General features: G+C 36.3%; 1 protein-coding gene across 4 annotated transcripts in view; it reads left to right on the top strand.

The window, feature by feature from the left end:
- The window catches only part of NCOA3 (nuclear receptor coactivator 3), a 115,159-nt gene that overhangs the window by 78,733 nt on the left and 23,978 nt on the right, over nt 1-12,448 (top strand). For all 4 annotated transcript variants that reach the window (XM_066387574.1, XM_066387575.1, XM_066387572.1 and 1 more), the window contains 6 exons: nt 6,178-6,282; nt 7,073-7,245; nt 7,741-7,841; nt 9,386-9,560; nt 10,339-10,527; nt 10,699-10,800. In XM_066387574.1, coding sequence (XP_066243671.1) covers nt 6,197-6,282; nt 7,073-7,245; nt 7,741-7,841; nt 9,386-9,560; nt 10,339-10,527; nt 10,699-10,800 — 826 coding nt within the window. In that variant the 5' untranslated portion in view covers nt 6,178-6,196. The remainder of the gene's footprint in view (nt 1-6,177; nt 6,283-7,072; nt 7,246-7,740; nt 7,842-9,385; nt 9,561-10,338; nt 10,528-10,698; nt 10,801-12,448) is intronic.

Here is a 12,448-nt window from a genome sequence, read left to right as displayed (position 1 = left end):
CAAGTCAAAGAAAGTTGTTCAATTATGCAAATGAATGCAATACCAACTCTTATTTCATTGGTGAAAATGCACTGTACAAAAGACCGAAAGTACTGGAGTATCTATATGTTTCCTGATGCCCTACTTTTTGTGAGCAGTATATAGCTGAAGGATTCAAACCCTTGAGTTTTATTTTGATAGCTTAAAGCCAGTATATTTTTTGGAATGGGAATACCCAAGTGAAAATAACATGTCAGAAAGAAGCAAAAATATTCTGTTCCTTACCCCAACGAATCTCTGTATTTTAGGAAGATTGTAGAGTTGGTCAAAAGTACAGCTAGGAGGATTGGAAGAGAAAGGAGAAGGAGAATGGGAGTTGAAAAAAGGAACAAGGGAGAATGGTGGTAGTAGTAAAAAAGAAAGAAGAAGGAGTTTGTAATAAAAGTTTCCTGCAAGTTTTTATAATGGTTTAGATTTTATATGAGGAAAATGGAGACAGAAAAGTGAATAAGAGTGTGGTGTTGTAACATGTTGTAATGAAAGTATGAAAAGTGATTAGGATAAAAAAGGGTAAGCTTCTTCTAATTGGGAAGATGATATAGCCTGCTCTTGAAGGATGAGTTAGGAGTATGCTAGATAGAAGAGGGATGAAGGGGAGATTTAAAGAGAAATTAATGACTTAAGGTTAAAAACAAAATAGGCAATAATTTCAGTGATCATCCTATGTCAGAAATCTCTCGGCATAGGTTATTTTGGTGGCTCCTGGTAGTAATGGTGGTTAGGAGGAAGTACAACTGATGTTTAGCGTGAAGCCAAAATCAGCTTATGAGGCTTAAGTTTAGATCTGTCCTCATGTATGAGATAGATTCAGTGCTTAAGTTGAAGGAGTCAGTGTAACCTTTAAAACAACTAAAGAATTACCCAGCTAGTTAGTATGCTGTCAGGAGAGGGTAATATGATTTAGATGGAATTGACTTGCTTAATTCCCTCTGCACAATGTATGTTTGTGAACTTCAACTTTGTTGCTTATGTAGAGGTTGAAAAGTCTCTTGGCAACAAGCTTCCAGTTGCAGCCAACACCTGTCTTGGCTAATTGGTATGCCCAGTTCTGATTCTTGAGCCTCTAGGGAATTTGTGTTTGAGTTTAACTTCATCAGGTTTAAACTGGAGCATAAATGTGAAGGGCCTTTGGGATCAGCCTCTTGATTGAAAAGGAAGAGGCAAACATACAGCCTGACCAGGTGGTGGTGCAGTGGATAGAGCATTGGACTGGGATGCGGAGGACCCAGGTTCGAGACCCCGAGGTCACTGGCTTGAGTGGGCTCATCTGGTTTGAGCAAGGCTCACCAGCTTGAGCCCAAGGTTGCTGGCTTGAGCAAGGGGTCACTTAGTCTACTATAGCGCCCCCTCCCATCAAGGCACATAATGAGAAAGCAATCAATGAATAACTAAGGTGCCACAACAAAGAATTGATGCTTCTCCTCTCTCTCCCTTCCTGTCTGTCTGTCCCTATCTGTCCCTCTCTCTGTCTCTGTCACCAAAAATAGAAAAAAAAAGGCAAACATACAAAGAGAGACAAGAGAATGAAACCTTGTGGACAAAATGACTGTTAATTTACATTTTGGATGCTTTTCAGCTCAACTTATATATTAAGAAATGTATTTTACTTTGTTGCTCTCTGATAGCTCTTTTCCAAATTTGCTGGCATTGTAAACTTTATAAAGATAGAGGAAAAGAATGACCAGGATTTGAGATTATTGTGTTTTCTGGTATATGTCTGCACCAAGGTCGTCTATTGTAGACACCATTTATACTCTTTTTTTTTTAAAAAATTGTAGGCTGGTAGGTTTTTCATAAGCTGTGGTCCCATGCACTTGATTACAATATGTTCATTGGAACACTTAGCAAAGTATTTTATAATTTTTATATGTTTCCCTCTTCTGTTAGCATGTGAGTTCTAGCAGTATGTGGTGTCATTCACTTCTGTTTCCTGGAACTAAAATGATTCTGGGCCATGTAAGTGTTTGAACTGAAATGGAGTTAAATTGAAAAATGGATTGCATTAGGTAGTGTATACTTAGCCAACTATACCTAACAGGTGATCAGCAACAAAACAAAGGATATTACGAGTTACTTCTTTCCTCCTTTTTTCCCTCCTTGCCTCCTTTTAGCTCTTACTTTCTTTACCAGCACTGAATGAAAACATGCATGTAGGAGTAGGAGATAGTCACTGGGAGAAGAAGCTTTCGTAATGGTTCCATGTTGGTGGACTTGTCTTTCCCTGCCTGTCCCTGTCCCCTAAAAACACACAGGCTGTATTTTTTTTTTCTTTTTTCACACAGGCTGTATTTTGTTCCAGTCTTCCCTCCGTGACGCTGGTTCTCTTGGAGCTGCATGACAGACTGAAATAAAACCTTTGATAGTTCAGAAAATCTCATCTTGGAGGATTGAGCCTTTAGACTAACTATCGGTGACTATGTGTGTACAGTGTCTTGAGTGAGAGTGTCAGTTTGTAACTTGAGGTCTGGGCAGTGCCTTTATGTACGAATGTCTCATAACTTGTTTCCAAGAGCAGGTTTTTTTTGTTCTAATTGGCTTGAGCAATATCTGCTTTTACATAGTACTTCAAGCAGTTTTCAATAAATCAAATCTACAGTTGTTTGAAAAATTGTCTTAAGTAAATGATTCTCAGGAGACACCCAGAAACACTCCCTAATTAGCGTATTAATAATACCCTGTATAAGTCAGGCAAACAAGCCTGACCAATAAACTAAATTACGGATGGGATACTCAGAGAGTGCTCAGCCCCAGCTTTTTATCTTACAAAATCCAAGAATAAAAATATTTGACAGACTATTTTAGAGTTCGTGTTTTTCTGATCCCAAGTTTTCTTTGCTGTATGAGCCACTGACTGTTCATTTTAAGTGGAAATAAGGGTCATGGTTAATACTATATTAGACTATGTTAGAGGGCAACTTATTTGGTGACTTGTAATGAGTAGTTTTTAGGGGCTTGAGGCAAGTAGTAGCATTTAGTACCTGTTGAGCTTGAGCAGTTCCTTGCTTCGATCCCTGTACTGCATGCTCCTAACTCTGGATGTACAATAATAACTTCTCAGTGTTCTTATTGAGGAGCTGAGACATTTTCTGGCTAACTGATGGAAGATGGTGTGATTCAACAGTTGAAACAGTTTATTTGGGGGTAGGGTTGAGATAAAATGCCCAAGAAACATTTGATACCTATTTTGTTGGTTATAAAGTTTGAAGATGTAGTCTCAGTTCTGCCACCCAGTATCTGTGTGTGATCTAGGGAAAAGTTGTGTAGCTTTTCCCTTATCTGTAAAATGGGAATGATAGTACATACCTTGGAGAGTTGCTGTGAGAAATTACATAGACTATGTGATACCATATTTCCCATGTATAAGATGATCCCATGTATTAAGATGCATCTTAATTTTGAGGACTGAAATTTGAAAAAAAAATGTATTATATAGATAGTTATTGAATGCAGTTTTTATTCATCATAAAATTCATACAGCTCATCACTGTCAAAACTCCCATCCATTAGTTTGTCCTCATCTGTGTCTAATGATGAGTTACTGTCTTCAACAATGAGCGCAAAGACAGGTGTGAAAAACCGGGAAATGCAAGTAAATAAATCTACAACCACTGTATAAGACACCCAGTTGTTAGACCCTAAATTTTTGAAAAAAGTGCGTCTTATACATGGGGACACACGTTCTGTTTAGCATTGTAGCCACAAAAGTTACATACTCTTTCCTCTTATTATTTTAGTTGGTCTCTGTGCCATTTTAGATTTCCTGGGTAATCTGCCTCCTCCCACTTTTGGCATGGCATGGCTTTTCTTAGGTTCCCACCAAGTAACTCTTTGCTTACCTAGTAACATTAGCAGTGTTGATTATCTTTTCCTTATGGACAGGGAGTAAGTATACATACTTCCTGTATCCTTGTCCATCTGGCTAGTTCACTATACACAATCAAGATTTTCACTCCTGTCTTAACCTCAGATACCCAAAGGGAAAGCTAGTTAATGCTGCTAAGCCATTTTCATGGCCTTTGAGCTGACAGGTGTAATTCCTTGCTGCTTTTTTTAGCTAAGTTCAGGAATTAAAGTTTAGGAATGTTCATTTTCTAGCAATTTGTTTTATTCTGTTCATGTCTGAGCTTAAACATGGACTATATCTTGTTTTGTATAGAAATATTTGCAGTATTTATATGAGAAATTCTATTCAGTTACTATAAGATTATTGCTTATTTTAAATCTGATTTACTATGGGTCTACTTCTGACTTTTTCCCAATAATGCACACACATGGATAAAATTAGATTTTGATAGAATTAAAAGTTATTCTAAATTGCTACTATTCTGTACTTGAAGTAATTGCATAGAATATCTTGCTTAACTGTATAGTCAGCTCTCTGTATCTATGGGTTTTGTATCCAACAGTTCTTTTGATCCGTGGTTGGGAATCTGTGGAATAGGACTAACTGTATGCATTGTTCTATGCCATTTTATATAAGGGACTTGAACATTTATTTGGTGTTTGGTGTCCAAGTGGGGGGGGGGGGGTCCTAGAATCAATTTCCTGTGGATAATGAGGGATGACTATAAACTTAAAGTGTGTATTGTCATATTCATATGTTTAAGTAGTATAGCAGTAGAAACATTTCCTACAAGGAAAGTAATTTTAAGAATGGCTTAGAGATCTATATAGTTGAGTTCACATTGAATACATTTTGGGCCTTTGGATTTTGATTCAGTGAAAAGTCCATTATAGTCATTTTTTGTACTGTGGTGTCAGGGGCTTGAAAAGGCTTTTGTGATTGGATTGTATTTTGAGTAGGCTTTAAAATAATAACATTAAGTCACTGTTAACTAAAGTTACTTTAAGTTCTTTTTCTCTCCTTTATTTTAACTTATGGTTGTAAGGGTGAAAAAAAAAGTCTTTGAAACATCTCAGCTTTTTAGCCTTTATTTTACTACCAAAATTATAGCTGAAATGAATATTTTGATATTAATTTTATACCTGGAACATCTGTTAAGACAGTGGTATAATCTAGAACTTTTGATTAGAAATCATGTGATTTTGTTTTTTTTTTAAAAACTGCATAGTTTACGCTTGATCAGCATCTTGTGTGAAATTTTACATTTTTATTTCATCTCCCTTCTTAGTAGTATTGTGCCACCTAGTGGAAAGCTATGTCCCTTAATGCAATGGTTTTTTCATCTACTCACTGGTCCATCAGAAATTTAGTGCCAGTCCATGAAAGAGTTAATCACCCTGATGTTGTATGAAGATTATAAAAACACTGCCTTAATGTATGTCTCAGAATGTAGATGGAATGTAAGATGCATTTTAACATGCTAAGAAAAACAGTTTTCGAATGTTTGAACTTTTTGGTTGACTGGAATTCTTTAGGACGAATAAAATTCTTAGTAAGTGAAGACTTAGTAGATGTCTTAAAATTATGAGCTCCTCAGTGTTAAAATCTGTTTTTTTAAAAATAAGAAATACTCTATGTATCTATTTTCTTTATTAGTGAAACTACCCAAAGCATATTATATTTCCATCAGTTAAAATTAAAAGTGTTATTTTGTGGATCTTGTTAAAATCTCCTCTGCCTCTTGGAGTTTTATTATTGTGGTATATCTAATCAGAATGTAGTGGGGTTTACATGTTATTTACACAGTTTAAGTTTACTTTGAAGTAACAGGAGAAAAACACATTGGATGATAAATATCAATGAAATGATCTAAAGAAAAAAATGCTACATTGAAAATCGCCTGAAATAATTTAGACTTTTATCATTTGAACACTTCTTACCCAATGATAAGCTCTTATTTGTGCTTACTTGGGTATAAATTAAATTTTGGTTTTTATCAATTGAAGAGTTGGCAGTTTCTTTGTCTTGTTATTAAATATGAAGAAGTTGCCTAATTCTTTGTAAGGTATTCAGCGTACACATTTCTGTTTTGGGGTTGGACATTCTACCTAATCAGACTGGAATATGAACTCTGAGGTTGTCTTCAGAATGATCATTTATTATAAAGAATATTGAGAATTATTTAATCAGTTAGGGAAAGTAGTTCTGAATTACATAATATGTATTCAAGCATAGGACATCTTTATAGGATCGCAGATATTTTGTAATGATTTTATCTTACTCTTCTTTCTTAGTTGCTGATGTATATTCACAATGAGCGGATTAGGAGAAAACTCCTTGGATCCACTGGTCCCTGATTCACGAAAACGCAAATTACCATGTGATACCCCAGGACAAGGGTAGGCAGTTTATTGTTTGATTCTTCACCAAGGTCTCTTCCCCCTACCCTTATTTTTTTGGTTTAAAGTTTCTGTTATTTACAGTTTCTGGTTAGGTTTTTTTTGTTTTTGTCTCTGCTGAAGTACTATGATTTTGCTTTGTAGTAAGTAGAGTGGTACAGCGATGAGATGGACATCCTTATGATATGATAGATCACTGATTCTGATAGAAGTGAGAATTTATACTAACAGTGTGATACTGTAAGAAGCGTTTCTCAATAGAAGAGGTAGGAGTTAGCAATAAATAGATAATGAAGGTTATTATAAATAAAAAATTTTAATATTTTAAAGTAACATCATATAAGTTGATATTTTGGCATTTGTGAGGCTTCTTCATTCTTTTCCTGAATGCAGTTAGAAATTTAAAAAATGGAAATAAAATATGGCATTATAATCAGTGATACTCTGTAGTCTTTAAAAAAAATATTTGCCAAGGTCAGCATCATTTGAATTTTTATGTGATGGTTGCAAAATAAAAACAATCTACAATTGTAAAACCTTATTATTAATAATTATTCCCAGTTTCTAGATGATGAAACTTGAGATGAACTCTGCCCCAGGCTAACAAAAAGGTAGACTTGAATTTAGGTTTGCATGAATTTCTGCTACATTATGCTTGCCTCTTCAAGACAATGTTTTGATAGTTTCTGTTGGTTGAATTTAGTTTAAGGTAATGGTGTTTGCAAGGACTGACTCTGCTCAGGGCTCTTTTGTGATTGGTATATTCATGTTTCCCTCCTCCTCTTCTTAGTCTTACCTGCAGTGGTGAAAAGTGGAGACGGGAGCAGGAGAGTAAATATATTGAAGAATTGGCTGAACTGATATCTGCTAATCTTAGTGATATTGACAATTTCAATGTCAAACCAGATAAATGTGCAATTTTAAAGGAAACAGTAAGACAGATACGTCAAATAAAAGAGCAAGGTAATACAAAGTAAGAAAAACACTGAAGTCTTTTAGAAGGAACTTGTGAACTGTGTTTGCATTTGTCTCTTTGCTACCTTGTTGCTTAGGTGGGGTCTACTGCTAATTGAGGCCAGCCTCTGTGGGAATGGACAAATGAGTTGACCAGCTTTACTCTTAAGGAAACCCTTAACAGAGAATTGAAAGAGGACCAGTGTTGCTCACCCTGTCAAATGTTAGTTCTTTTCCAGGAAGCCATGGGATAGTAGTACACTCAACAGTGAAAGAAAATTAGGGTATTTTTTTAATCTTCTGCCCTCCTGGGTAACTCTGAAGTTTAATTTTAATTAAAAAACATTGTAGCATCATTTTCTTATCAGGAAATATTGTGTATGTGCATATGAATGTGCGTGCGTGCGTGTGTGTGTGTCAGGGTGTCCTGAGCACTGTTTGAAGGTGGATTTAATCTATCACTGGTATACGTGCTATTTGTAGTACTGCTTTCTGTCTTTTTAGGAAAAGCTATTTCCAATGATGATGATGTTCAGAAAGCTGATGTATCTTCTACAGGACAGGGGGTTATTGATAAAGACTCTTTAGGACCACTTTTACTTCAGGCAAGTATATGGCTTTAGCTATCCAGTATGTTTTGTTGATTTAAAAAAAATTGTTGAAATTTTGGTTAGGTAATGAAAACAAAAAGGCATGTTTCTTTTTATGAGACAGAACTCAGGATTTTGAATATGATGCTAGAATACGCTTGTATTTCTAATATATATCATTCAGGGGGCCTTTGGGGGGAAAGGGTTGTTCCCTTATAAAAATGGAGTTGCAAACTGGGAAAGCAAGCAAACAGACAAAAGAAGCAGGAGAGGAAAGGTAACCCATAATTTCAAAATAAATTTGGGCATATGTTAGCTCAGACTTTTTGGTGCATTTTTGTTTGATTAGTCATATGGCATACTATAGTTTTATATTCTTGAAGAAATTATTTTAGATTTTTTTTCTTTTTTAAAAATTTCAATTACAGTTTACATTCAATATTATTTTGTATTAGTTTCAGGTATACAGCATAGTAGATAAACAATATATTTTACAAAATGTTCCCCTAATAGTTCTAGTACCCATCTGGCACCATACATAGTTATTACAATATTATTGACTACATTCCTATGCTGTACTTACATCCCTATGACTATTTTGTAGCTACCAATCTGTACATGTCAATACCTTCACCTTTTTCACCTAGTCGCCCAAACTCTCTCCCCTCTGGCAAGAATTTTAAGAATTAATGTGAATTGTTTTCTAAGTAGTTGTCTTAAATAGATATTATTAACTTAAAGCACTCATATGATGCTTTTCTTACTTGAAGTTGGGACCTGAAGCCCTCCATAAAGTTCACTTGTTAACTTCTTTGTATTGTCTAGTTTGCTTCAACTACTTTTTAATTGATCAGTTCATTTCTCTTTTTAAATTCTCTTCAGAGTTGTATAGTCCCTGTTGCTTGGCTTGGTATCAAATGGACAAATAGGGTCCTAGCCGGGTAGCTCAGTTGGTTAGACTGTTGTCCTGACACGCCAGGGTTGTGGGTTTGATGCAGTCAGGGCACATACAAGAACCACCAGTGAATGCATGCATAAATGGAAATTGACATTTCTCCTTCTCTCTTTCTCTCTCTTTCTCTCCCTGTCTCTATCTTTTTCTCTCTCCTCCCCCCCTTAAAATCAATAATTAAAAAAATGGACAAATGGAAAGCACTGAGGATGATATTCTTATTTTTTAAAACTTTGAATATATAATTCTTTAAAAATTACTAGGTCAGGCATTCAGGTTTTTAAAAATTATTATTTATTTAAATTAAAGTGAGAGGAGAGGAGATAGAGAGACTCTTGCATGTGCCCCAACTAGGATCCACCCAGCAACCCCTGTCTGGGGCCTGTGCTTGAATCATGCGAGCTCTCCTCAGCACCGGAGGCCAGTGCTTTAACCAGTCGAGCCACTGGCTGTGAGAGGGGAAGAGAGAGAAGGGGAGAGGGAGGGGCAGGGAAGCAGATAGTCGCTTCTCATGTGTGCCCTGACCCGGGATCAAACCCGGGACATCTGCACGCTGGGCTGATGCTCTTCAGTCCATTATCTCCAATATTAACATTTTCCATTTTAGGCATTGGATGGTTTCCTGTTTGTGGTGAATCGTGATGGAAACATTGTGTTTGTGTCAGAAAATGTCACACAGTACCTGCAATATAAGCAAGAGGACCTGGTTAACACAAGTGTCTATAATATCTTGCATGAGGAAGACAGAAAGGATTTCCTTAAAAACCTACCAAAATCTATAGGTAGGCCTTTAATGTATATTTTCTAAATAAATTGAAAAAAATTTTTTCTTGACCAGTTCTTAGAAAATTGAAGGTACCTTTTAGGAAGGCAAGTGATTACATTTGTGTAGAAAGGCAAGTGGGCACATTTAGTAACACCATTTTCAAATGTGACCTCGGTGAATTTAGAATGCGGTATATATTCCATACGGCCAAAATATACAGTGAAATTTCTGTGTTAATAGAAATTATTCCAATATAGTAGTCTCTCCTTATCCTCTGGGATATGTTCCAAGTCCCCAAGTGGATGCCTGAAACCATGGATAGTACCAAACTGTACGTTATATACCATGCTTTTTCTATACATATACTTGTATCTTTTAACTTAAAGAAGCATTTTGTATCTTCTCTTACCACAAAGCACGGTAAGGGTTACTTGAATACAAGGACTGCTGCTGAGACACTTGATCTGATTGATAGCAGAGATAGCTGTGAAGTGACTAAGGGGTGGGAATGCGGGACAAAGGGGTGATTCACGTCCTGGCTGGGTGGGGCGGGACAGCATGCAATTGAAAACTTATGAATTGTTTATTTCTGTAATTTTTCATCTAATAATTTTGGACTATGATTGACCACCAGTAACTGAAACTGTGGATAAGGGGGAACTTGACTGCATTGCCACCTTGAAATGTTAGTGTAGACATTACTGTGGAAAATGTGTGTAATGGGAAAATAGAACTTGAGTTCTTGATGATGGTCATAGACTGAATTGCCAGCTTTTAAAATTTATTTTCCTAAGTTAATGGAGTTGCCTGGACAAATGAGACCCAGAGACAAAAAAGCCATACATTTAACTGCCGTATGTTGATGAAAGCACCACATGATATTCTGGAAGACATAAACACTAGTTCTGAAATGCGCCAGAGATATGAAACCATGCAGTGCTTTGCCCTGTCTCAGCCACGGGCTATGATGGAGGAAGGAGAAGGTAAGAGCGATTGCATATGTATGATGTTGATCAAACAAATAGCAGTCAAACTTGTAGTTTTGCAGTTTCCATTGTTATCATTCTTATTGAATTTCATGTCCTTACTCGCCTGTTGAGCAGATGTCTTTAATGGTTATACAGATTTCTTACCTGGTGAAATTTTTATTGCAGATTTGCAGTCCTGTATGATCTGTGTGGCACGCCGCATTACTACAGGAGAAAGAGCATTTCCATCAAACCCTGAGAGCTTTATTACTAGACATGATCTTTCAGGTAAAAACTTTGTGTATTGCTTATGTACATGCTCATATAGAAAATTTTTAGGAAGGTTAACGATTTCTCCAGCTTGCACTGTCCGGGGATACGCAGTGTAATGAATGCTTTGCGCGGATTATTGACTGTATTCTTATATAATCCTGAGAGAGAGTTTCATGAAAAACCGTAACGTTTGAGTTGGGTATATTTGACAAGAGGGCACCTGACTCTTTCTCCAAACAGCATTTCAAATCAGAGATTAGTATTTCTCTTCTCTAACTTTAAACCCATTTTTCATAAAGAAATAAAATTTCAAAGATATAGACAATTTCAATGAGAATTACTGGAGTAATTCTTGACATCAACATGAACTTCAGTTTCAGACTGTCCTTTTTGACCACAGGAGTAAAGAATTAAAGCCAGTGTAGTTGGTAAGGCACCATGAAGAAATTCAACGTAGTGGCAGTGGAGTCTGTCTGTATTCACCCTCAGGGTCGTCATTTAACCATCTAAACCTGAAAGGCGATGCCAAGGGTTTATCACATATGCTGCATCTCAGACGTGAGGGAATAGGCCTGGTGACAGAGAGGTTGTATTACTTGTCAAGATTATGGCTAATACGAGAAGAATTTGCATCAGGGTCTGCTTGATGTCAGAGCCTGAACTATTTGCTTAGTGTCCACCATCTGGGCCTTTGATAAGTAATTTGATAAAATGGAGTAGGTTTAAATAAACATGACAAAACTAAAGCTGTTTTATACTCTCTTACTGTAAAAGAGCCATTTTTTTCAGTCATCAACCATTTTATGCCAGGCTTAGTTACTTGTCTAGAGGCTGCTTGAGATTAATTTTCACAGATATTAATAAAAAAGCAAAAGAGTTATTTGTTTTCTCAATTCTCAGTCTGTTTACACTGATGAATGTGACTTTATATTGGAAAATTTTCTCTTACCTTGAGATAATTGAACCTTATGATAAGAATTATATTCTTCTTTTAGAGTGGTTTGTTTTCTGTATCTGTTATGATTTCGCAGTCTAAATTTTCTCCCAAAATAACAATACTTTACATTTTACTGAAAATACAAATAAAACATCTTTACCAAGTCAGTTTAGGGAGTGGAACCTTTAATGATTTTCACCAGATATGTGGACTCTAATGAACAAAGTGAACTGAGGAATGGAATAGAGGCAGAGCTGAGGTCACAGGGAGCAGAGGGACAGCTGTCAGAGGGAAGGGGGATGAGGGGACGGGATCAGAGAAGGTGAAGGGATTAGTGAAATTATATATACATAACACAGAGATATATAGATAACAGGACAGCAAATCCTAGAGGGAAGGGGCAAGGGAGTTGGGGGAGGGGACAAAGAGGGTTTAAAAAGGGACACTGGTGGGGGGGTGAGGGAGTTATATTCAGTAGGACACTTGAATCCATGTAAACACAATAAATTAAAAAAAAACCCCACTAGGAAATAAACATGTAAAAAAAAATTCTCATCAGGATTTCCCCTTAGTACAAAAGCAATACATTTATTACAAAAGTTAGAAATTACCAAATAAGGAAAATCAAATACTTTTAGTCTGGTTAACATCTGAGAGCCATTTTACTATAGGAATAGTGGGTATTTTCCAGTTGCTGATCGTTCTTCCTGGGAGGTTTGCACTCAA

The sequence above is a fragment of the Saccopteryx leptura genome, chromosome 5 (assembly GCF_036850995.1).
Source record: "Saccopteryx leptura isolate mSacLep1 chromosome 5, mSacLep1_pri_phased_curated, whole genome shotgun sequence".
NCBI classification, from domain to species: Eukaryota; Metazoa; Chordata; class Mammalia; order Chiroptera; family Emballonuridae; genus Saccopteryx; species Saccopteryx leptura.
Note: the sequence above shows the minus strand (reverse complement) of the source record. Positions and strands in the feature narration are given on the sequence as shown.